At 43.5% G+C, this 23009-nt stretch overlaps 1 protein-coding gene across 1 annotated transcript in view; it reads right to left on the bottom strand.

Moving 5' to 3' along the window:
- Positions 1-2584: 2584 nt before the first annotated feature.
- Positions 2585-23009, bottom strand: part of JAG1 (jagged canonical Notch ligand 1) — a 35013-nt gene continuing 14588 nt past the window's right edge. The window contains exons 4-26 of the mRNA XM_053974682.1: positions 19891-20145; positions 18819-18879; positions 14921-15051; positions 14511-14630; positions 13956-14069; positions 13388-13501; positions 12517-12630; positions 12067-12113; positions 11397-11570; positions 10752-10902; positions 10065-10229; positions 9445-9558; positions 8697-8810; positions 8478-8591; positions 8237-8353; positions 7690-7717; positions 7504-7589; positions 6601-6714; positions 6267-6376; positions 5949-6185; positions 5487-5618; positions 4886-5036; positions 2585-4535 (exon numbers count right to left, since the gene is read on the bottom strand). Of these exons, the coding sequence (XP_053830657.1) occupies positions 4078-4535; positions 4886-5036; positions 5487-5618; positions 5949-6185; positions 6267-6376; positions 6601-6714; positions 7504-7589; positions 7690-7717; positions 8237-8353; positions 8478-8591; positions 8697-8810; positions 9445-9558; positions 10065-10229; positions 10752-10902; positions 11397-11570; positions 12067-12113; positions 12517-12630; positions 13388-13501; positions 13956-14069; positions 14511-14630; positions 14921-15051; positions 18819-18879; positions 19891-20145 (3221 nt within the window). The 3' untranslated portion in view covers positions 2585-4077. The remainder of the gene's footprint in view (positions 4536-4885; positions 5037-5486; positions 5619-5948; positions 6186-6266; positions 6377-6600; positions 6715-7503; positions 7590-7689; positions 7718-8236; positions 8354-8477; positions 8592-8696; positions 8811-9444; positions 9559-10064; positions 10230-10751; positions 10903-11396; positions 11571-12066; positions 12114-12516; positions 12631-13387; positions 13502-13955; positions 14070-14510; positions 14631-14920; positions 15052-18818; positions 18880-19890; positions 20146-23009) is intronic.

Raw genomic sequence — 23009 nt, 5'->3', positions numbered from 1 at the left:
GGAGCATAACCCTGTACATTTCAGCTTGGCAGGGAGCTGATTAATAACATTAACTCTTGTTGTGCAGGTGTCAGCTGGTGTGAGAACAGGGGGTGTGTCTGTGCAAAGGAAAATGGTTTCACCAGGGCATGGCTGGAGATGCCGTCGCATGTTTGGGCCCCAGCCTGGTTCACGTTCCCCTGGCCTGAGGGGCTTCAGGTCCCAGCGCTCCCAGCTGCCCTTGGCTCCTGCCAGTACTGCAGAGGGAGCCGTTCCCAAGGCTGGCATTCCCAGTGACATGAATGTATTGGTGTGAAGACTGATGTAACCTGCACCATCAGCACCTTTCCCAGGTACCTCTACATAAGATGGGCCCTTTCCATGTGGAGGTGCAGAGCTTTGATGTGGCCGTGTTCAGCTCAGGTTGAACCAAACCCAGATTCAGCAGGTTCCATTAGTTGAAGGTAGAGCAAGGCTCAGAGTGCTAAGGGGAGCCATTTCATTTCATTTCATTTCATTTCATTTCATTTCATTTCATTTCATTTCATTTCATTTCATTTCATTTCTTGTATGCTTAAATGGCAGCTCAGGTAGCACACATTTTTCAATGCTTAGATTAAGAAGGATCCAAAGAACAAACTTCAGTAGCAGTGGGAAACTTCTCCTGACTAAACAGAATGTATCTTCCCTGAGTAGTAAAAGTGTGAACTGGCAAAGCATGATTTCCACAAAAATAAATGTGCTCTGGTATTCTAAGAGGGAAGCCCTAAACTTCATGTTTCTATTTATTTTCATGGCAACGGAAACCGACTTCATGGACCAGCCCCCAGCCTGGTGGTGGATCTGGGCTTTGAGGGACTGTCCTTGTGTTACAGTCACCAGTGTAAGTTCTGGAGTTACCACTGAGATAGGAGGATTAATTAAAAATACCATCCTGACAATTGTGTAGAATTATCTGACTGCCCCCTGTACAACTTGCGTGATTCTAATTTTCTAACACCATGGGATAGTGACAAAGTGAGGAAAATCCATGGGGAAATGGGGAAAAGCACGGTGTGTGTGGAGGAGCTCTGCAGTAACAAAACAGAGCACAGGAAAGGCTGTTTTGAAGCTTGAGGAACCCAGGTTTTGCTTTCATTGAGTCTTCAGAGACCTAAACAGCTTTTTCACTACATACACGCCTTGTTAAATGATTAAGTCTGTAAATCGAAATGGCCTCAGTAGGTTTTCAAGAAGCCTGACAACTAAGTGTTCCCAGAAAAAGCAAATGCCCTATTTTAATTATTTTTTGCTTAATGGAAGGCAGACACTTAAAAATTCCTACAAATTGAGGTATGTTTGAGCCCTTTGGAAGAAGTGGCTGGTTTCTGTATCCTTGAATTTGAGACCCATGTGAACAGTAGACAGCAGGAAGATCGTTAATTCAACATTAAAAGTACAGGAAAACAGTCAGGGAACAGCCCAGCTTTGCCCTTTAGAGGCAGGTAGAAGATTCCATTATCTTTAAGTAGCTTTTTGGACATGACTTGTTTGCTTTATTGCAGATTTAGAAGTCAGGGAACAAAGGGAAATAAATACTTGTGGGATTTGTTTGATGAGGAATTATTGAAGTGGTCAGCTGAAGCCAATGGTGTTGGACTTCCCCTTCAGGAGGCAGTAAACTAAACAGGCTCCAGTACCTGCCCTGTGTGGTGTGTGAGTGTGAAGAGTAAAAGCAGCACCCAGCTAAAGTAGAGTAGCCACAATGGAAATCTTCTAAAGCAAGTTTAAAATAAAAATATAATACTAATTAGATTTTATCAATTTTTTTTGACAGCTGTAAAAAAAGTACAGAAGAAAATATTTCTCTCTCAGGTTTTGTTAGTATTCAGTGTATTCATATCGCAGCAATCTGTATATAAAATACCTGTTTATTATTACAAACAAATACAGAAGCAAAGGCCTAACCTTGCAGTCGGTTGGTTTAACTATTTTTCAATGAACTTGTTACACAGTTAATTGTTCCTTCAGCTTTGCAGTAGCCCCTTAGCAGAACAGTTTTGCAGCTTCATCAGAACATGGTAAAACCAGAGCAGACTCTGAGCCAGCCAGCCCCTGGACATAGGTGGGAGGGGCAGCATTAGTTCAGCATTCAAAGCCATAGTGTTGAATACTTTCAGAGTTTATTTTATGCTTTACAAAGCGCTTTTTGCCCGTTAGAAATCAGCATCATCTATGGATCCCTTCCCATCCAGGTCAGCACTTTGGATCTTGCCTAGCTACTTAGATTTGGTTCCTATCTGGGGGAAGCTCATTGGCCCGTGCAGGGTAAACTCGTTGCACAGGTGCAGCCACACCACCCTCTCTCAGAACACTGAGGGACATTGGCCAAGAGGCAGTGAGAACAAGGGACATGCTGCTTTCAATCCTCCTCAGTGCCACCGGGAGCCAGAGGGGAACGTGTAATCATCTAACAAAAAACTGACTCCACCAAAGGCAGGGGCAGGTCCTGGAAACCTCCAGCAGCACCTGCCCTGGCTTTTGCACAACTGACTGGCCAGGAGCACCTCCGAGCTCAATAATCTCCACGCTCTTTTATGTTTTCATACAAAAAATTTAATAAATATTACTTTTCAAGATTTATTGCCAGGAACAACACATCAAAGATGCATTTTCATATAACACTAATATCACAATACAAGGTATCTTCATGATCTCAATGGTTAACCACTGAGATGACTATCTTTATAAGCCTTTTGATCTTAAACATCGTAATAGCACTTTGATTTCCTCACTTGTTAAGGCGGGCAGTGTAATCTATGGCAAACCTACACAGTGATCTTACTGGACATTCTACTGTTCAAGTATTCAACAACTAGCTTATTAGAATACTCCCTAAATGCAGTAGATTACAAAAAAAGTCAAATCTACAAGTGGTTCAGTATTACATATTCATGGTGAGAAAAAAATAATTAGAATTTACAAAATAAGATTGCTGTGTTTCCAACTTCACACACTAATTTGATATTTTTAATTACATGCAACCACTCACATTTCATCTACATAAAGTAATAGCTCAGTTTTGTTCCCTTAAACTGCTTCTTAGCAGATTATCTGCCTGTCACTCGGTTTTCAAGTCTAAAGCAGCAAAAAAAATTTCTAGTCTAATTCTCTAAACTGCCTCAGTCAGTACTTACAAATAGTCTTGAAGTGATACTATGGAAGGTGTTTCAAACGTTTGACATTGTACAAAAACCAGCATCAAGGCATGAAAGCCCATCCTATTAAAAATAAACTATTTTAGAACACCTTAGTTTTGGCATATAGGCAACATGTAACAAGAAAATAAATTCAAAATAGAGAAGCCACGAGCTTACAATGCTATCAAAAACCTTCAACTCTAAACACATACATATAAATAAAAAGGAATGATATTTTAAGGCTCTTGATTATTAAGTTAATAAATCAAATATACACAGTGATTAATAAAAAAAGAATTATTTACATATCTATACAAACTTCTATTTTTGACACATTTTCCTCTTTAAATTCTTCATTTACCAGCAACTGCTGACAAGTTCCCCCCACCCGCCCCCAACAAAAATACAATAAAAAAATAAATAATAAACTTATTTTTGATAATTGCTGTGGTTCCGAGCTGCAAAGGCACTTTCAAATACAGAACTAGTTGTACGTCACCATAAAACCAATATACAAAAAATTCAAATTCAATAAATATAAATAAAATGTATTATTCTAAAGAAACCGTATAAATCGGAACATCTGGCAGAAAAAAAAAAATGAACACTAAGGAAGAGTAATAAGGCTATGTAATACCTTATGGAACATTTCCATGATGGATCAGCTGCAGCTGAATTTACAGGAGGGCACTTTTGACTAGTTTTGCATAGATGTGAAATGCAGCATTGGTATTCCAGCCAACCACAGCAACTATCATTGCCAGTGTAAGCCAGCTTGTCCAAACTTAAATTAACACAGGGATTCTAAGTAAATAATAGCCTTAGACTCAAATATTACACAACAGTTTAAGAACTACAAGCTCTTGAGTGCCTTTATAATGATACTCAAAGGCCCTGCATGGCAGCACCCCACCATCTGCTATACAATGTACTCCATCCGATTTAGGCTTTGTGCACTTTCCAAGTCTCTGTTGTCCTGTTTATTTGTCCAGTTTGGGTGTTTTGTAGGGGTGCTGTTGGGGGGCTTTTCATCTCTGTCTACCAAAGTGTAGGCTGGCTGCTTGGCAAATCGGGCCTTCTGCTGGTGCTTGTCCATGTCATCCTCCTCCACCTCAGAGTTGTGTGTCCTTATTTTGGCGATTTTAGAGTTTTTGTTTTCATAGTCTTTAATGGGGACAGTATTTGCTCCGTGTTTCTCAATGGGGTTTTTGATCTGGTTCAGCTGCTCCCTTACATTGTTGGTGGTGTTGTCGTCAGAGGCCGTGTGGGTGTGGCTGCTCTGCTTTCGGCGCTTTCGGATGCACCAGTAAAACACGGTGACCAGGCAACAGATCCAGGCTACTGTCAGCACCGAGCTCAGCAAAGGCACCAGGAAATCTGGAAGAGACAGGAGACAGTTAGTCCTGCTGCAAACCACGGGGGACACTTTGGGATGTCTCAAAAGAAAAGAAATCTCGGTTCTTATGCCTTGTTACTTCCCGTATTTCTCCACGAGGAGCATGGAAGTCTAGCAGCCCTTTTGCCAGGTTAGACCACTGGTTTGGCAAACTTTGGAAAGTTTTTTAGTGTTTTTAGCAATAAAAAGACCTTGGGTGCAAAGCCTCCCCACTGTTCCTGATGAACAGGGACTTGCTGAAAGTCTCCAAAGGGAGGAAAGGCTCTTCCCCTTGGCAGGGGTGCTGTAGGCAGGGCAAGGGGCAGGAGCTGGGGGCCAAGGAGCAGCTCACCCGTTTTGCTCTTGGCCGGCCGCCGCTGCACCCTGACTTCGGCGACAGCAGCGATGAGGGTGTTGTTCCCGTCGCGCTTACTGACGAGGTCGATGATCTTATCTGTGATGTCTTTGATGGGGTTTTCATCCTCCCCAATGTCTTCTGCAGACTGCAGGAGGAGGCACACAATTAACACCAAGCACCACATCAGATGCACAGGGGAACCTGCTATTTATAAACCTTCAGAGGCAGTGAAGGCTCTTGCTGCTGTTCATATTATAACAAAACAGAATCAAAGGCCTGCTGTGGGCAGAAAGTAGTGACTCAGAATTCTTGTTCTCATCCTTAAAAAGACCAAACCCGCCCCCCCCCCCCAAAAGCAAGAGTGTAACAGAGAAATGTTTTACTCCCCCTATTACAGTTGCCCCTGCATGGCAGCTTTCAGGTACACACATTTAACCAGAATTCCTTTCCTGTTCTTAAAGGGTATCAGGATGGAAACTAAACCACAAGAAGTGCCAACAAAGCCAGGAATTAATATTTTTATGAAATCCACATGTTGCACACATAACCAAGCAATTAACTACTAAGACATTTAAAATATTCCAGGAATACTTACAATAGCAACATGGATTTCATTATTTGCCAAGTGGGAAGGCTCACAGGTAATATAGATGGAATATTCAACAGAAACATTCTTCAGAATATTCAGATTCCTCAGTTCACTGCAAACATGCTCTGTGGTAAGGCCCTGGAGGATACAAAAAAATACATTGGTTTTTTTAAAATACATATGCACACGAACACACAGATATAAGATTTGTTTGGGATTTTTTTGTTTGCCCTGAAGTAAGAGTTCTCAAGAAAAGGAGGTGGAATTCCCTCCAACCTAGCTTTTTTTCTTCTCTAGTCAAAAAAGCATTTAGGCTGCAAGGCTATATTAAATCCTTCTCTGCTTTTTGTTTTCTTTGATAAGGAGGCGGAGTCAGCTTTTGCTGCAGTTTTCCCTATGGAAAACATCATTCCATGCTCTGGGAATGAGTCTGTGTGTGCCACAGCCCAGCGAGCTGCTGTTACTTACCGGGGCCATCATTTCTTTGTTAAAGGTGAAGGTGATGTTGGCACAGTTGTCCTGGTAGTAGGAATCTGAGTTGCACTTGGTCCTCACAGGCTGCTGGTTGGAGGGCCAGCATTCCCCCACGGCAGCACACGGGTGGGTGAAGCAGTGGTCGTCCCGCACAGGGACACAGGCGTGGCCAGTGGGGCACTCGCTGGGGCCCTTGCCATGCAGGACACAAGGCCGAGGGCCACACCAGACCTAGGAGAGGATGAATACTGGTGAGAATCCACTGGCTAGAGGACAGAAGATGGTGTAAGCCAAACCACAGCACAGCTGTACCTTAGAACAGGTGACTTTTCCATTCAGACACTGACAGGTATTGCAGTCATCATCCCACTTAGTCCCATCTGGCATGACTCGAACACTGGTAATGCAAGGCCTTCCTGTAACTGAAGAGAGATTGAACAGGATTATAAGCTAAAAATGGGAAACAAAAGCCTTTTTGAAGTTCATCTAAACTTCCCACTAAGTTGATTCTTCAATAAGGATACTTGCTTTAAGAAACAACAGATAGTACGCCCCAAAACCAACCCCATCCAACCACAAACCCATCAATGTGCAATTATACAGATCTTGCTACAAGTGCTAGGATCAGCTCTGGCATCTGGAATACCTTCTTGGCATCCTGGACCACTGCGACCCGGGGGGCAAATGCAACGGTACCCATTAATTTCATCTACACATGTAGCTCCAAAGGCACAGGGCGAGGACTGGCATTCATTGATGTCTATGATGGGAAGGAGAGGAAACAGAACAGTTACTCCATAGTATCCTTTTGTTTTGTCAGGAAAAAAGCAAACATGGGATAGAATTGCCTACTGGAACTTTATGTTCATTTTCTAGTGTCTACTGGGACATAGATTCCTGCTTGCAGCACCAGTATAACCTCAGAAAAGTCCTTTGACGTTTCTGCTGTGTGGCACTAACAAAGATCAAAACCTGACCCCTGTGGCTACTCGAGCTTTCCAGGGCAAGGACACATTCCTTCCTACAGAGACACACTTCCTCTCCCTTCTGATGTGCTCCAGTTTTGTCCCCCACTAGATTCTTCAACTGATGTCAATGTTAAACCCTTCCCAGCTCTATTGCTGCTGTGGGACTTCTATTCCATGGCTGTTATTTTAAAAAGTGTCCTCCTACCTGTAATTATTATTAAATTACAGGGAAGCGCATACATCACCTCAGGGCTTGGAGGTGGATTATTAATTGACAAGGTTTTTGGCTGGCACACTTTCATCTCAAGCAGAAGCCTGGGCCATACAAACACAAGGGAAGGCTGTCCCAAAGGGCATTTTACCCACTCGGCTGAACCAAGAGCTCTAGCTGAATGACTTTAAATTTCTTTTGTTTTCAGTGTGATTCCTGCCTTCTCCAAATCTGCTACAGATCCAGTTATGGATAGAGAAGACACAAGACACCTATCACTCATCTGATCTACTACTTAACTTAATTGATTGTCTTGCAACGAGATTCAAGCGAGACAAAAACTGAGGCAGAGAGCCATCTGAACACTCACTGATCCTGCAGTCAGGCCCGGCGAAGCCTGGAGCACACTCACAGCGGTACCAGTTCTCTCCATCCACACAAGTGCCACTGTTGTAACTGTGGAGAATTATCACAGGCATTACAAACTGCTACAGATAAAAGGAACCCAGAATTCTAAAGCAATTAAAAAAGCAAATAATAAACATAGCAAACTTACCAAGGATGAGGACTGCAGTCATTTGTGTCTGTAAAGCAAAGACAGACAGCATTAAACATGTAGACTTTGGCTAATACAGCTCTACTGGCAGTAAAGAATGATCAAACTTCCCCTAATGCCCAAGTTATACTTAGCTCAACTTTAACAAAAATATGCTGAAATTCTCTACTAAATTGATTCCAGGCTTGTACCACAAAATTTGTTAACTACATTGTGGAACACATGTACGCAGGAAGAGATCCTTGTAAAGAATCTAACGGGGGGGGGGGGGGGTAAAAAAAGTGGAAGCAGACAGAGCTGCTTGTAGAAAAAGAATGCAGAAGAAAACAAGACAACATCTGTCTCCACTTAGCTCATTTGCAACTTTCTCATGCCCAGGTCAAGGCTGTATCACATAAAGTCATTAAAAACAAAGATTCAGGTGATGCTAAAGCCTACATCAAACAAGCTTTCCCTTCTGGATTCAATCTTGACTCCAAGGGCGACAGGATGAGCTCATGTTCACATCATGCAACACTCTGGAAGAGTTCAAGCAGAGCTGACTTACTCTGGGTGCATGTGGGTCCTTCCCAGCCCTCCTTGCAGACACAAGTGAAGGAGTCCCCGCTGACTACACAGGTACCACCGTTGTGACAGGGGTTTGGCAGGCAGCTGCTGTTCCTCGCTGTAACACAAACAACATTTGCCGCTCAGTTGTTAGAAAGCCGTCAAGCCTGAGCCAAGAGGAACAGCTGAAGTCAGAGCTGCAGCACTGCATCTGCTTCCTGGTGATTGTGCAGGCTATTTACCTATGTTACAAGTGGCTCCTTCCCATCCTGCAGGACACATACACTTGAAAGTGTCCCCCTCGTCACAGCACGTCCCCCCGTTGTTGCACGTTGCCTCATCACACTGGCTGTCACCTGTGGAAAACCCAAACTATCCTTAATGCTGGTGCTCCCTTAGGGCAATGAGTTCAAGCAGCCTATTAGAGCATGTCTGTTATGTTTTGGAAATGCTGAACTTACGGGAGTGGCAAGTTTTTCCTTTCCATCCGTTTTTACATTCACAGAAGAAGTCGTTGACCAAGTCTCGGCAAGTTCCTCCATTCTGGCAAGGGTTTTTACTGCAGTCATTAATATCTGGATATGTTAAGGAGAGAAAACAAGCTCAGCGATGTTTACAGAACTGACAAACACAATGCTTGAAAGGAGCATAACCCATTCCTAATTCTGGCCTGTGTTTCAATTGTGGAATAAATACTTAAAGTCAGTATTTTAAAGTTTTAAGCACTGTCACATAGAAGAAGACTCTTTCACCCCAGTCCTCCAATTTGTTTTCATTTTGTTTGTAATCTTGTTTCAGTAAAAAAAGCAGTGAAAAGGCCTATTACATAAACTACCGTGTTAGAAAGGGGAAGGGAGCAGAGCTCTCAACTCTTCTTCTGTTCCTGAGATTGACAAAATGCAAGTATGATATGCAGACAGGCCATAAAGTGGCATCTACTGATACAAAGGTTTTCTTCCTGGAATTCTCCAAAGGATAGAGCAGAAAACTCAACAGTGAGAGAGCCAGGTTCTAAACCCAGTCCAACTTTGTAACTTGGGCTTAGTTTCAATACAAAAGATTGGGACTTGGTAGGAGGACCTGGTCCTCCATGGCCTTTGAAGCAGAGTTTATTGACATAGGTCACTGTTATCTTAAGACAGTACCAGCCATTCTTTCCCAATGTTTTCCCAAGAGATCTTTATATGTGCTGAAGGATGGATAACTTACTTGTTTCACAATATGTTCCTTCCCATCCATCACTACAAATACATTTGTAGGAGTTGATGCCATCAATGCAAGTGCCACCATTTTTACAGGGGTTGCTTTCACAGTCATTGATATCTGCAACAGTTGGGAAGAAAGAAGAGGATTAAAAAAAGAGGGGAAAAAAAGTCAAACTAAAAGTACAGCTACTAGGAGTCATTATCTTACTGCACACTGTTTTGGTGCTACTTCCATTTTTAATAATACCCTTTGGAAAGGAAGGGTTACAAGCAAGATGACAAATGGGTAAAAAACTGCACAAGGTGATGAACCTGTCATTATTAAAAAAAAATAAAATTCAGGAGTCCCTAAGATCCACGTTAAACCCTGCTATTAACTCCCTCAGACCTTGTACACATAAGGTTTTTAACAACATACAATTCAAGGCCAGATGGGTCATTGCTGTGAACCTTCCCCAAGGCCTTCCACTCTGCCTTGCCCAAGAGTGATCTGAAAACTTACAGCAGTTCCAAGGTTCACTAAGTCACAATGAAGAAACCTTAAAGAGGTCTGGGAGGGAAGGATGGAATCTTTTCCCAGTAAGAGTGGGGGACAGTAACATACATTCTCTTTTTTGCTCTTACTCTCATGACAGTAGGTGCCAGTGAATCCTTTGTTGCATTCACAGGTGAATTTTCCACCCGCTTGGCTCTTGCACTTCCCGTGAGGACCACAAACATTGGAAGAGATGTAGCGAACCCCTTCAGGTGTGCTGTTGGAAGCCACTGCCACCGTGCAGCTGTCAATTACTGCAGAAAAGCAGAGACCAGCATGAGAATTACCCATGGAACCCAATTCCTCAAGAGCAACACTTTCACTTCCAGCCATGGATGTTTAGAAGACACTCGTGCCATTGAATCATTTAGGTTGGAAAAGACCTTTAAGATCATTGAGCAAAACCATAAACATATGACTACAAATATGTTTGCTGCTTTAAAATAACATTGGACTCTGCCAACTGCACATAAAATAATCACAGCATCTTATCTGATGATTACTGGAACACATCCATGGCCTGGAATAAATGCATCAGGCTATTTGCTACCTGTGCTTTCTGTCCACAATGACATAATGCTGTCTTTCAAGAGCTGATACTTAAAATATCACACATCTTTTCACACAGAGAGAGGCCTAAGGCAGAGGGCAAAATTCAGCCTCTTTATAGCAGAGCTATTCCAGTGACTCCCCTGCTGGAGCTGTGTTAGGGCTCCAGTGACGCCGGGGCAGAATTATTGCCAGACATTGCCCTTTACCCGCAAGGGAACACGAACCTTCACATGGAGTGGTGCGGCAGTGATCCTTCAGGTGGGAGCAGTTCTTCCCTTCATAATCCTCGGGGCAGTTACAGAAATAGTCCATGGCAAGATTGAAGCACTGGGCACCGTTCTGGCACGGATTTGGCTCACAATAATCTATGTCCAGCTGTAAGTAGTGCACAGAGAGGGAAGGGAAATGGGAAGGGGGGGAAGGGAGTGAGGGAAAGCTGAGTGAAAGAGGTTTATCATGGCTTTCCCTCACCACGACAGGCTGACATTGTGGAATCCGACCTTTTTATCTGCTGCCTCAAAGAATCATTCATAGCACACAGAGTTTAGTCCCGCTCACCACTATTCTGGCAGACAACTCTCGATACTGAACTGCCAAAGTTAATAGTGAGAGCTCCACAAAGCCTGACGTGCAAACTCTGCAGTCTGCCTAACAAAGAGAATCCTCCCCAGCCTGTCAGGGGTTTGTTGGTTTCTTCCCACCCCTCCCCACAATATACATTAATCAAGCACTTTCTTGGCAGATTGGCAGCGATATCAAGTACAACTTTATACTATGCTTCAATGGATGCAAGGCATTCCGTGCTCAGATCCGGAGCGTCGGAACAAACGGCACTGGCTGAGGGCCTGCCTTTCACCCAGCCTTCTTACCTGACAGAGGTTTCCTGAGAAACCAGCGGGACACAGACATTGGAATCCATTGATTTCATCCTGGCAGTGACCCCCATTCATGCAAGGGTTACTTGCACATTCATTGATGTCTTTCTCACAGTGATCTCCTGCATAGCCAGGTGAACAGATACACCGATAACCATTAACCAAGTCCTGGGAAAGAACAAAAAAAAGTTTCAGAGTTAACGTTGTTCCTCCCTTGATATATTCTTATTAAGAAAAAAAATTTTTAAAAAGTTAAAAAAATACCATCTTATTATGTTCAAAATATTTAGAGGGGAAAAAACAAATACACACACAGACCACCCAGTCCCAGTTTACATTCTTAATTTCCAGGCAGGATACATTAATCCACAGGTTGAAGGGTAGTGCCTACAGTTCCAGTAGGTAGTTTGCACAACCACCAGCTCGTTCACTGGCGACACTGGCAGTGAAAATGAGTCATTTACTGAAGTTATATTTTTTTTGCCATTACTGTTCTACAGACATATCTCAACATGCTGTAGCATGACATAGGCCCTCCCCCAACTTAGACATGACCATTTGTACCAGCTATTTGCTATTTTCCAAACTTTTTGTGCTTCAACTCAAATGTTTTAGTTATTATTGCAAGTCTTGGGGAAACCAAAGTAAAACAAGAACGACTTACCCGACAGGATCCTCCATTCTGACATTGTCCACGACAGTCGTTAATATCTGCAATAAAATTAGCATGGTTAGAAGGCAAAAATATATTTACACTAGATAGAGAGTTCAGGTCTCTCTAAAACTGCAGCTAGATAAACTTTTTGTCAAGTTTCCTGCATGCCTTCCTTGAGATAAGGTTATTATAATGGGTGGGAAACCTTTTGTGATACTTCTAGGAGAGGCAGCAAAACTTCACATCATTGTTTTAGTCCCTTTATCAGAATATAGCTATGGTACAGGCTAATGACTTTGATAAAATTGTGTATTTTCATTCTGCACCAACTACTCCCTTTCTAAAAACATCAACTGCTGGGGCTCTGCCCAGTGTTTAAATTGAGCTCAGAACTCAGGGGCACACACACATATGCCCAAAGAACTGGCCTTTAACAAACCCAAGAGTATGGACACTTACTTATATCACAGTTGTGGCCAGACCAGCCAGTAATGCAGTCACAGTAGTAGCTGCCAATCAGGTTCCTGCAAGAGTTGGCATTGACACAGGGCTTGCCCTCACATTCATTGGCATCTGGAAAACCAAGGGGAGCATTCAGGGGGGAAGGGAGAAGCTCACGCCCCAGCAATAACCAGCAGTTCCTCCAGAGCTAAGAGGAACTTGCAGCGTACAGCCGGGATTAACGTGACTTGAAGGAACAGAAGTCAATCATCAGCCTCTGAAGGCTCTTTCAGGTTCTCTGCAATTAGAACATACAGGCTACGCTAATTATTTCACAATTACCCAGCCACTCATTACGAGCAACTTGCCCCCACACACGTATCTGAGCTGAGCATTCTGAAAGAGGAATGCTGCAGCCTGGTCATTGGGATGAGTGTGTTGTGTAAAGAATGCAGCCAGCTCGCTCTCAGTGAAATCATCCCCATTTTGGAACCCAGCTGTGAGCTCCTGGGTCTGGAGGAGTTGATATGGTTGAGAAGATACAGCAACTTTCTCACAGGGTTAAGGGAAAGAAGCACATGTGGGGGCGGGACCGGGAGGTACAACAGGCAGCCTCCCCACTTCAGGGCAGTTCTGGTTTGAAGGATGCCTCTGGTTAACTATTTCCTTCAAGTGCCAGCAGGCAGAAGCAAGGTGATGGAAGCCACACTGCTCTTGGACACTGTACTAGACCTCAGTCCTGCAAAGAGACACTGAATGTCTTCTATGTGCCAAAATACATCCACAGGCTTCAGAAACGTGACTGTGAGTAATGCAGGACCACAATCCCTTTTGCATTTATCTTTTTCAGCCCTGGAACAACACTGGATGAAGAGAAAGCAGTTCTTACCTAGCTGGCACGTTTTGCCAGTCCACTGAGGTGGGCAAATACACTTAAATCCATCAACTAGATCTTGGCAAGTTCCTCCGTGACCACAGGGATTTGGAGAACAATCATCAATATCTGTAATGCAGAATAAGGAGAGGCTTAGCTCCAGTACCAGATTGGCAGTGGCAGTAACTGACAAGTCTGACAAATGGTTGCTGCTACTCAGGTTTTCCCTGAGGAACAGAAGAACAACAACAGGACTTCTACTTGGAATTTACAGGTTATCTTTCATAGCAGCAAAAGCCTCATTTAAAGAGAGGAGTAATGTGAAAAGGGGGTTCAAAGCACTGGGGAAAAAAGGCCCTGTGGCCTTTTTGCAAGTGGAAGTCCTATTTGGCTCCAGCAAGTCCCTCAAAACAGCATTTTTAACAAGGGGAAGAGAGTGAACAGGGGTGTAAATGGCTGCTGGGAAGCAATGCTCAGACTGGGAAAGGTTAAGTAGTCTGCCCTGTAAGGTTATGAGGGATTGGAAAGACTGATCAAAACCAGCAAAATGGCACATTTTTAATAAACACTGAAAAGGTCTCACTATCAGTGCAAGTTGGTCCAGCCCAGCCAGGAGCACACACACATTCGAATCCCGTGGATGTCTCCAGGCAGCTTCCCCCGTTGTGACAAGGGTCGGAGAGGCAGGCGTGCTCCGCTGCACAGGGACAGAAGGACATCAGGGCAGAGGCTACAGCAATGCCACCACAAGCCACCCCTGCTCCCTCCACATGCTTCTGCTCTGGACACACCATCAGCACTGTTGCTGCACTGTGCTCCTGCAAGAACCAGGAATTTCCTAGCTTGCAGAAAGTCTTGTTCCACGTTAAGCTCACCAGCACACTGACTGGCACCTGCTGGAGCCATGGCCAGATAGGGTGGCTCGCAGTGACCTCCCCAGTGAGCAGAAGGCTGATGTTCAGAGACACCAAACGTCCATGATAAAGCATGAGAATAGGAAAGGCTGCATGTTTGTACCCAGCCCTGACTGGGTACACTACAAATTGAGTTTTCTTCCATCTCATAATGTGCATCCAAAACTAGCCACCAAAAGCTGGCAAGAATTAACTGTCAGGCAGCAGCTCCATCCAACACTTACCAATTTCACAGTTCTGTCCTGAGTAGCCCTCAGGGCAGGAACACTGGTATTTGTCAGGGCCAGTGTTGCTGCAGGTACCACCATTCAAGCAGGGTGGGTGAGTTCCACAGTAGTTCAGATCTGCAAGAGGGGAGGAGCATTAAAGACAGGCTGGAAAGTTACAGGAACATCACCACGTGCTTTGTTCTGCTTTACAGAGCCTTTACAGAATGTATGCCCAGAGAGGAGTGGGACAGGACAGGGACAAGCTAAGGAGAGATGCTAACCATGCTGGCATAGCAGTGGGGACAAGGGCAGGCAGCTGAGGGCCAGCACACTGCCAGCACGTTTCGGCAGCTTGCTGAGCCCCGTGTGCACTCCCCGCCAGCGCTGACATCCCAGTGTGACACGGCCCTCTGGGATTAGCATACCTTTGTCACAGAGCTGACCACCCCAGTTGGTTTCACAGAGGCACTGCCATGGTTCAATGCAAGTGCCATGGACACATCCCGGGTGTGGAATGCACTTATCACAGTACTGGCCTTGCCATCCATACTGACACCTTCAGTTAAAGAGGAAAAAAAGGAAAAAAAAAAAATCAGAACAGGGAAACAAACCCAAACCCATCGCAGTTGCTGTATGTAGATATGAGTGTGCAACGCCAAAGCTTGAAGAAAGGTTGGGAAGTGGGGGAGAAGGGCAGGATGAGGGGAGGGGAGAAGCTATTCAAGGATTGTTTGATGGTTTCTTGTAAACAAACATTTTGGTAGTTTTGCCAAGGTCTCTGTAGCCAGCCTCCTGACAAAAGAATAACTGTTCTGAGAAAACCAGCATGAGGCCATTTAGCACAATAACACTCTTTTGGAGCCTCATATAAATGTGGCAGAGAGGGTGGGTGTGCACTACAAATCAATCTCTGGACTTTGACAGGGCGCTTTATAAATTGAGGGGGGAAGAAAAAGTCAGTGGAAACAATAGTTATCCAGAGATCCTCATGAATACAAGGTTCCAGGCGTTTCAGCTATGCTGTGTTTGCAGGAAGACAAACAAAACATAACCAGCAACTCTGAGCCCTTGGCAAGGCAGTGGCAAAACATGGAGAGTTCCCTGCCCTCTCAGAAGCCACCCTTATTCTGAATGGAGAGAGACATACAGAGCCAGTACGGACTGGGCCACAGTCAGGGATGGAAGAAAGCAGCACAGCAGGATTTTACACGTGTTCAAAGATCAGCTGTCGGTGTGCTTCTGAGTTTGATTTATGCTAATAACCTCTTTTCAGGGAACAACTAAATCATGTCCAATTCTGAGAAACACTGATGTCTGAAGAATTTAGTACTATTTGAATTCTTTATTGTCACCATCAATGAGCTACCTGAATTCCCTACTTAAAAGGAAGATGTTCTTTTCAAGTAAAGCCCCCTTAAGGGAAAGCTTATTTTGGTTTTCATTTAGTTCTCACTAGCAAGACAGATGAAGGATCCTTCAGATTAAAGTGGATCTATAGATAGGAACAAGCAAAACAAGTTGAAAATTAAAAGCAAGGGTTTTTTGAGGTACTGTATTTCATTAACAGGTCCTGAGAGTAATTGATCAGCAGCAATTAAGCACTAAGCTGTCACTAAATTATGAAAACAAACCTCAGCTCTACAGAAGTCAGCTAAGCTTTCTATTTGTAAAACCCCCCACTATTCTTCTGCTGGCAATTTCTTCTCATGGGAAAAAGCCAGAAGGATCTATCCAATGGATAATCACACACAGCCAGTGGTAAGTCTGACTTCCCTTCTAAAAATCTCAGGTGACAAACTGCATCCTAATTAACTTTTTTTCTTTAATAGCTATCAAAATAGCAGCCTTTTCAAAGTCAATGGGAAATTCTTATTAGTGTGTGCGTTAAAAAAAGCCAGTCAGGGCATAGAACATGAAAAAAACCCAGAGAAGGCAAAACAACCTCCCTCAAGTAGCTCTTGGAAAATCCTTCTGTACAGGACATATAATGACAATGCACAAAGATCAAAATTTAGGACCAGACCCTTTTAATTTGTATTGCAGTCAAAGCAACTTGCCTGTGAGCTTGCATGCAGTCCAAACTAAGGGACCTCACCTGCAAAAGCAGGTATCCAAATTCAGGATTGATTTTACTCCCATCAAATCAAAGTGGTTGTGGGTTTTGTTTTCTTTAGGACAAGTGTAAAGAAAGCAAAATCATTAAAAAGCCCCACACCACACAGGAAAAAAAATCAAGAGCTTTACAGCCAAAGGTACTACTTCAAACATCACTTCAAAACATAACAAACAAAATTGGATAAGGCTATGGGCATTTAGGGAAAGAAAAAATGGCATATCAATTCCAGAGAAAGATTCACAGTAATAACTTGTGTTTAATAACATGCATACAGCAGTTTCTCATGAGAAATTTAAAGTTAACTTTCCTTGTATAGTGATTCATGAGTAAAAAAATGTTTAGTTGGCTGGCCTGCATTGAAGAAAGTGACTGGCAGCAAAAGGGAAAAGGATATTTTAAGAACGTTTGAAAGTTGTCTGTTGTACCAGAACAGAGAGCAGATTCTGCTCAGATGTTATTTTTAAACCCTGTTGCATTTGTAGCATACAAGCTATATGACTCATCAAAACTTAAAAGAAAATAAAATCTTGTTTCTGTGTTCACTTTAAAGATAGTGGTCTAACTTGGCAAGCAGAAGTTATCTGAAAGCACCAGAAGGACAGCATTGTTTCAAGACTATGCAAATCAAGTGTGGGAAAGTTGCACCTTAAGTAAATAAGAGCACTAGTGCATGTCTGGGCAGTGAGTGGGAGGCAACAGACTTAGAAAGAGAAAGGGAAGAAAAAAAATCTGGAAACAAAGCCTGTTGTTCTGACTAGGAGACAGCAACCCCTACAAGGCATGTTTATTCTGATGACAGCAGCACAAATCACTGGTAGCCCTGACTGATATGTTCCTCTCACCATCTGGCCCCCCCATACTTCCTACTGCTTGTTAGGCTTTTTTTTTAATTAAAAAAGATTTAGATTTGGTTCTCTGGGGGTTAACCAGTTTATATCAGTGCTGTTGAACATTAAAATCGCAGGACAAGTGACAACAGTCCATTCCCTGGCTGGACTTTCACTTTGCCACGGTTCTGTGAGGATGAGAGATTACTTCCTACCTCACTTTCAGACGGTTCCTTGGTAATTTTTTTGTTTTGTTTTGTTTTGAAGCATGAATTACAGAAGCAGAAAAAATGAATGAGTCCCTATGGCTGTTTAGGCTGAATTCTAATAGAATAGTCTGTCAGACACTCCAGATTCAGTTCCTGTTGGAACTCTAGTCCACTTCATGCAAAGGTTTCCAGCAACAGAGGATCCACCAATATGCTTGTTAGTAAGAAAAATTACCTTCTATTCCTTCAAACTTCTGAGTCTTATTCAGGAATACCCAAAATTCACTTTTAACCCTTCCTACACAGGATCAATATGAACATTTTTGTAACCTCAGAAGCTCTCAGTTGTAAACAGAAATGATAAAGGGTTACATGCAGCAACTTGGAACCTGTCTGTTGATAAAGAATACCCACGTTTAATATCTACTACCACTCTAAGGGTAAGGGACAAGACTTTCCTGTGCTGTAAATATGTGCTGCATTTTTTAAGGCATTCCAGATATTTAATTGTTGGGTTATGGATAAAATCTGCTTTCCATTGTCTCCTTGCCAGGACAGAAGGGACTTCAAAGCACAGCAACAAAATTTGGCATTCATCAGAGCCCACTGACAAGATTTCATCCCAGCCATTAACCTCTCAGCACTCGGAGCCAGGCTTACAATGGGAAAGGAACCCAGAGATTTAACTAATCCCATTCTAAAGAATGCTTGACTTTTGCCTACTGATGGAAGAAACCAGGGGGTGGGAGGGAAGAAGGGGGTAACACTTAAAGGGAGAAGAAGACAGAAAAGCCACACTTTACTGCAAGCTTGGAATTGAAGAAAACCTATTAATCAGGCTTCTGGAAAAAACATAGTCACCAAACATTTGCACTATTTGTGCAGAAACAATTAGTTAGTGCTCATTAGGCAGCATTCACACGATTTATCCCATAGCCCTCTCTCCCTCAGTGCCACCACTTCACAAACCCAAAGCTTCTTAAAATTATCAGTGCATTAAGACTGCCCCCCCCCCCCCTTATTCTGGGCAAGTCAGCATGAATAATGTGTCTTGCTTAAACCCACAACATCCAAAACGCCCTCCCTCACCAGTCCTATTTTATTTAGCATCACTTATTTAATTAGTTGGGGAGGGGTGGGGGGAAAGCAAGGAGGGATAGGAAGCATTTACCTGCACTCTCCTGGAATTGTGCAAGAACCATGCTTGGGGCTACATCCCTGACGACAAATAGCTGTTAAAACAACAAAAAAGGAGAGTATCAGCACACTGCTCACTTCTGGTGCCTTCACACTCGTGGGAACATTTTAATCTCTAACCAGCACTGTAATCCTGCTGAATCCAAGGTTTTAACCAGTATCTCCTATCAAGTCTACTGGAAGGACAATCAATGTAGGTGTTTCCCGGGGATAGGAAATCTATCAGCTTTTCCTTTCTATAGGAAATCTGTTCCTCTGACTTTGCAGAGGAATCGTTCCTAGAGCTGTTCAAAGAGCTGTTTTCATGTGGGAGAAACCATCGTGCCTTGCAGAGCTCAGGTCACTTGGAGTCTACAGGCTTCCTTTCTCTGTCTTTTGCAGGTGATCTGGGCCACTCTCCCTGGCTTTACACCTAATTCAAAGCAGCTTTTAACTACTCTGGATTTAGTTTTGGCTAAACTATCTGAACAGATAGGATATCAAGATGAGCAACAATTCAAATTGCAGGTAAACTCAGTCATTGAGACAGGTTGATAGTCCGTTCCTGAGTCCTGGTTTCTCCTTCCCCAATTACCTAGGTAGGAGCCATTTGCTAGTAAACATGTTGAACATGATCTCAGGTGGAACAAACAAGCCTGGGACTTTTCAAACACCAAAGCTTTGCACTTGCCAGGTCAGCTCTAAAACAAGTCTCGCCTTCCTGCTTGTCTTGAAGTTCTGCACCAAAGGGGAAATCCTTTTTGAAGTCAGCAGCAGAACTCCCATTGAAGTCAGTGGGCTGGGTTTTCTTCCCAAGGGCAAAGATGTGGATAATCAGAGAAAGAACACATCTGCTAAGTGCCCAGTACTCTCTCCAAGACTTTAAGGCAAGGCAGAAACTACTCGTCTGTCTCCTGCCCCCAGCTCTTACTGTAAAGAGCTGGTCACTGTCCCATCAGTCCTCAGCCCCCTGTCTGCACTATCTGACCCCTGAATGCAACCTGGATAGGCCGCCCTCAAATCCCTCCCAGTCCCACTGGTCTGCAGGTTGAGCATTTGTCACAAACCTTTGTTGCACTCTGGTCCCATCCAGCCTTCCAAGCAGGTCTTGTTGCCATTCTGGTCGCAGGTGTGGTGTGTGAAGAAGTCATCTCTGGGTCGGCAGAACTTGTTGCAGCCGAAGCCATAGTAATGTTCTGCACACGTCACGCGGATCTGGTACTCAAAGTGCGCAACTCCCGCGTTGTGTTTGAGAGTCTGCCACTGGCGGCTGGGATTGATCATGCCAGAGTGGGAAGCCTTCTCAATAATGCGGTCGGGGTCTGCAGGCACAAAAGATGTCAGAGTTAAACTTTCCTTTAGGTCTTGTCATTGACTCCCACATCACAGCTCTCCAGCTTCACAGTCAAGACTCTCTGAGGCAGCCAGTCGGTTTTATTAACTTTCTGTTTCAGACAGTCAGATAAGGCTGCCCTGGAGCTACAAACCATTAACTGAAACACACATACAGCATTATCAAACTGAACCAAGCTTGAAATCAAAAGGGACTGTTCAGTTACTGCCAATCACTTACCCCTTTTGCAGTGTAAGGGCATCCACTAAGAATTCATACAGTTCATGACTAAAGAAAATTCAGCTCCAACAGACTGGTACAAAATGTGTTTTCCCCTGCTCCTTCGTTAATGGCACTAGTTTTGTTTTCAACGGGAGCATTTACAAAAACAGCATACTACAATAGCCAATAAAGCCATGTCTACTGGCTGAACATAGGCACTGCAGAAGGTTTGCAGCCTTTTCCTTATGTGCAAACACTGAATTGAAAACTACCAACTCCAGCATTCAGACAACATCGGCAATCTCACCAGATTTTGGCTGAGAAATACCATGGAAGTCCTGTCTTCAGACAGCAGCTGAGAGTACAAAGTCAAGATGACTAGAGCTCAAAGAAGAGGACTCATACTACTGCATATATAGATCCCCTTCCTCTCTACAGAGCATTTCAAAGTTTAGGTTTGCACTTGACATTTAGTTCTGGCAGAAGTGTTCTAGCTTTCAGAGCCATACAACTGTCTAAATTATGGCTTGAAATAATATTTCACATTTGCTTGGAACATTGTATATATCTGTGGATTTCACTTTGTAGTCCAGGTCTTGTGACTTAAACGATCTGACACTGCCTTACGACCTGCTGCTACCCAGCACTCGACTGCTGAGTGAAAGTTTATCATAAAACAGCCAAAATATCCTTGCAGACTGAGTTCAAAACCAACAGTGAGTACATGGGAGCATAATCCAGCGACAGAAGAATTTGAGGTAGGAAGGCAGCTTGCCAATGATGTGTTAGCAGTGTGTGAAGTATCGGCACTTCTGAGCATTAAGAATTAAAATGTACTGATGTGCTGCTTACAACTACTAAAGAACCTTCTGGGATTTTACATAAGACAGAGCTGAAGACTAATGAAGTTGTTACTAAAGCCATAAGATCACACATGGGCAGTTTTTAATCTAAGATACTTTTAAATGTTTTGCTAAGGACCTTTGAGTTGCAGCTTTCAAAACAGAACTTCCCGACAGGATTCTCAAGCCTCAGATACCCATTATGGATCCACCACTACGTCCTGCCTGCTTGTCTGCAGCTTGGAATGAAGTCAAAGCTCTTGCTGCATAACCACACAAGAGTGTCAATACTTAGATGTTGTGAGCAGCTGCCCATTTTTGGGGGTATTTGTGACTTGAGACTACAGCATTCATTATGTGTTTACAGTGTGAAATAAAGGGCAACAACTTCTTAGTCACCTTCTGGTATTTCTGGTACTATAATATTTTTCCATTTAAGTCAGTTTTTATTATTCATTGGCACTAAGCCCCCAACTCCACAACTATGTGTCAGACTTTCAAATGCAGGCAGGCCTTTATTAATTTAAATCCCATTCACAGGTAACATGGATGCCTAAGGACCTTTCCATACTGGTACATCCAGAGCAATATCACATTCTGTGCTGTGCAGGTGTAAGGCTCTTAGATCTCATCAGCAAGATTATTGACTAATTCTAAGAGGTACTAAAGCAGATGCATATCTGCTCATCTTGAATGGGGCTAGTCTGGCAATTACAGTTCCACTCATGCGTGCTGGAGATGCCTCTGCTGCACTTGCCAAGATTACACTCCATCCACAGCACAGCTGGAAAGCAAAGGCACTTCCCCAAACACCGAGTGTGCATAAAGACATCCTGCTCCTTGTGAGTAGAACAACTTTATCCTCTCCTGTAAGTGGCAGAAGAAAAGCAGAACGACACTCAATTTAGTTTTGCAAGCCAGCCCCCCCACCTCCACCCCCACCCTTGTTCTTGCTTTTCCAGTCTTTTCCTGTTCCCCTTGGGAACATACCACTGACAACTATTTCAGTCCTTGGCACCAGAAAAGGAGTTGCCTTGAAAATGTGCTCTTTCCTTCTGCCTCTGCTCTTTCATTCCTCTCCTATCTGCCAGCTCATCAGGAAGCTTGTCCTTGCTGTATGTGTATGACCTCTCACTCCAGCCATCAGCTCTTTGGACACCTTAACCACAGCCTGAACTCAAATGGAAACAACCTTTTAAGTCCACTGGATTTCATTTTTTTTGCAGGTGCTCAGATGAAACCCAGCTGCAGTTTCCCTCTGGATCATGGATAAAATGTCTTCCACTGGATACACATTTTAAAGCTACCCCCATCCACATGAATTCAAACGTATTCTCACAGGTTTAAGCTCCCTTTCCATTAGCCATCACCCACAGTTTTCACAATGAAGCGCTGGCATGTTCCTTCTTGTACAAGATCTCCTCCACCCTTGCCTATTCCCACCTGTCAGTGTGCACTTACACAAGGGTGCTGACCCAGACTCCAGGGGAGGCATTGCAACAACCCTGCCATTCTTAGCCCGCACCAACCACGGTTTCAGTTTTATAGGAAGCAATCCCAACACAGCAGAATGGTTAAGTAAATAAAAAGCAGCAGTCAGCCAGGCTTGAGACAAAGGGATCTTCTGAACTCTACTGCCTTCATCTGACTCAGAACCCCATGCTTTGATAGAAAGGTTAGAGGAAGCATTAACCCATTAGAAACTGATGAAGTGGAAGAGAGAGGCTTTCTGTACATCTTGGGCTTCCGCTCCGCACTTCACTGTCAAGAGACTCTGTTGGTTTTATTC

Source organism: Vidua macroura, chromosome 3 (assembly GCF_024509145.1).
Source record: "Vidua macroura isolate BioBank_ID:100142 chromosome 3, ASM2450914v1, whole genome shotgun sequence".
In the NCBI taxonomy this organism is placed as follows: domain Eukaryota; kingdom Metazoa; phylum Chordata; class Aves; order Passeriformes; family Viduidae; genus Vidua; species Vidua macroura.
This window is presented reverse-complemented; position numbering and strand designations above follow the sequence as displayed.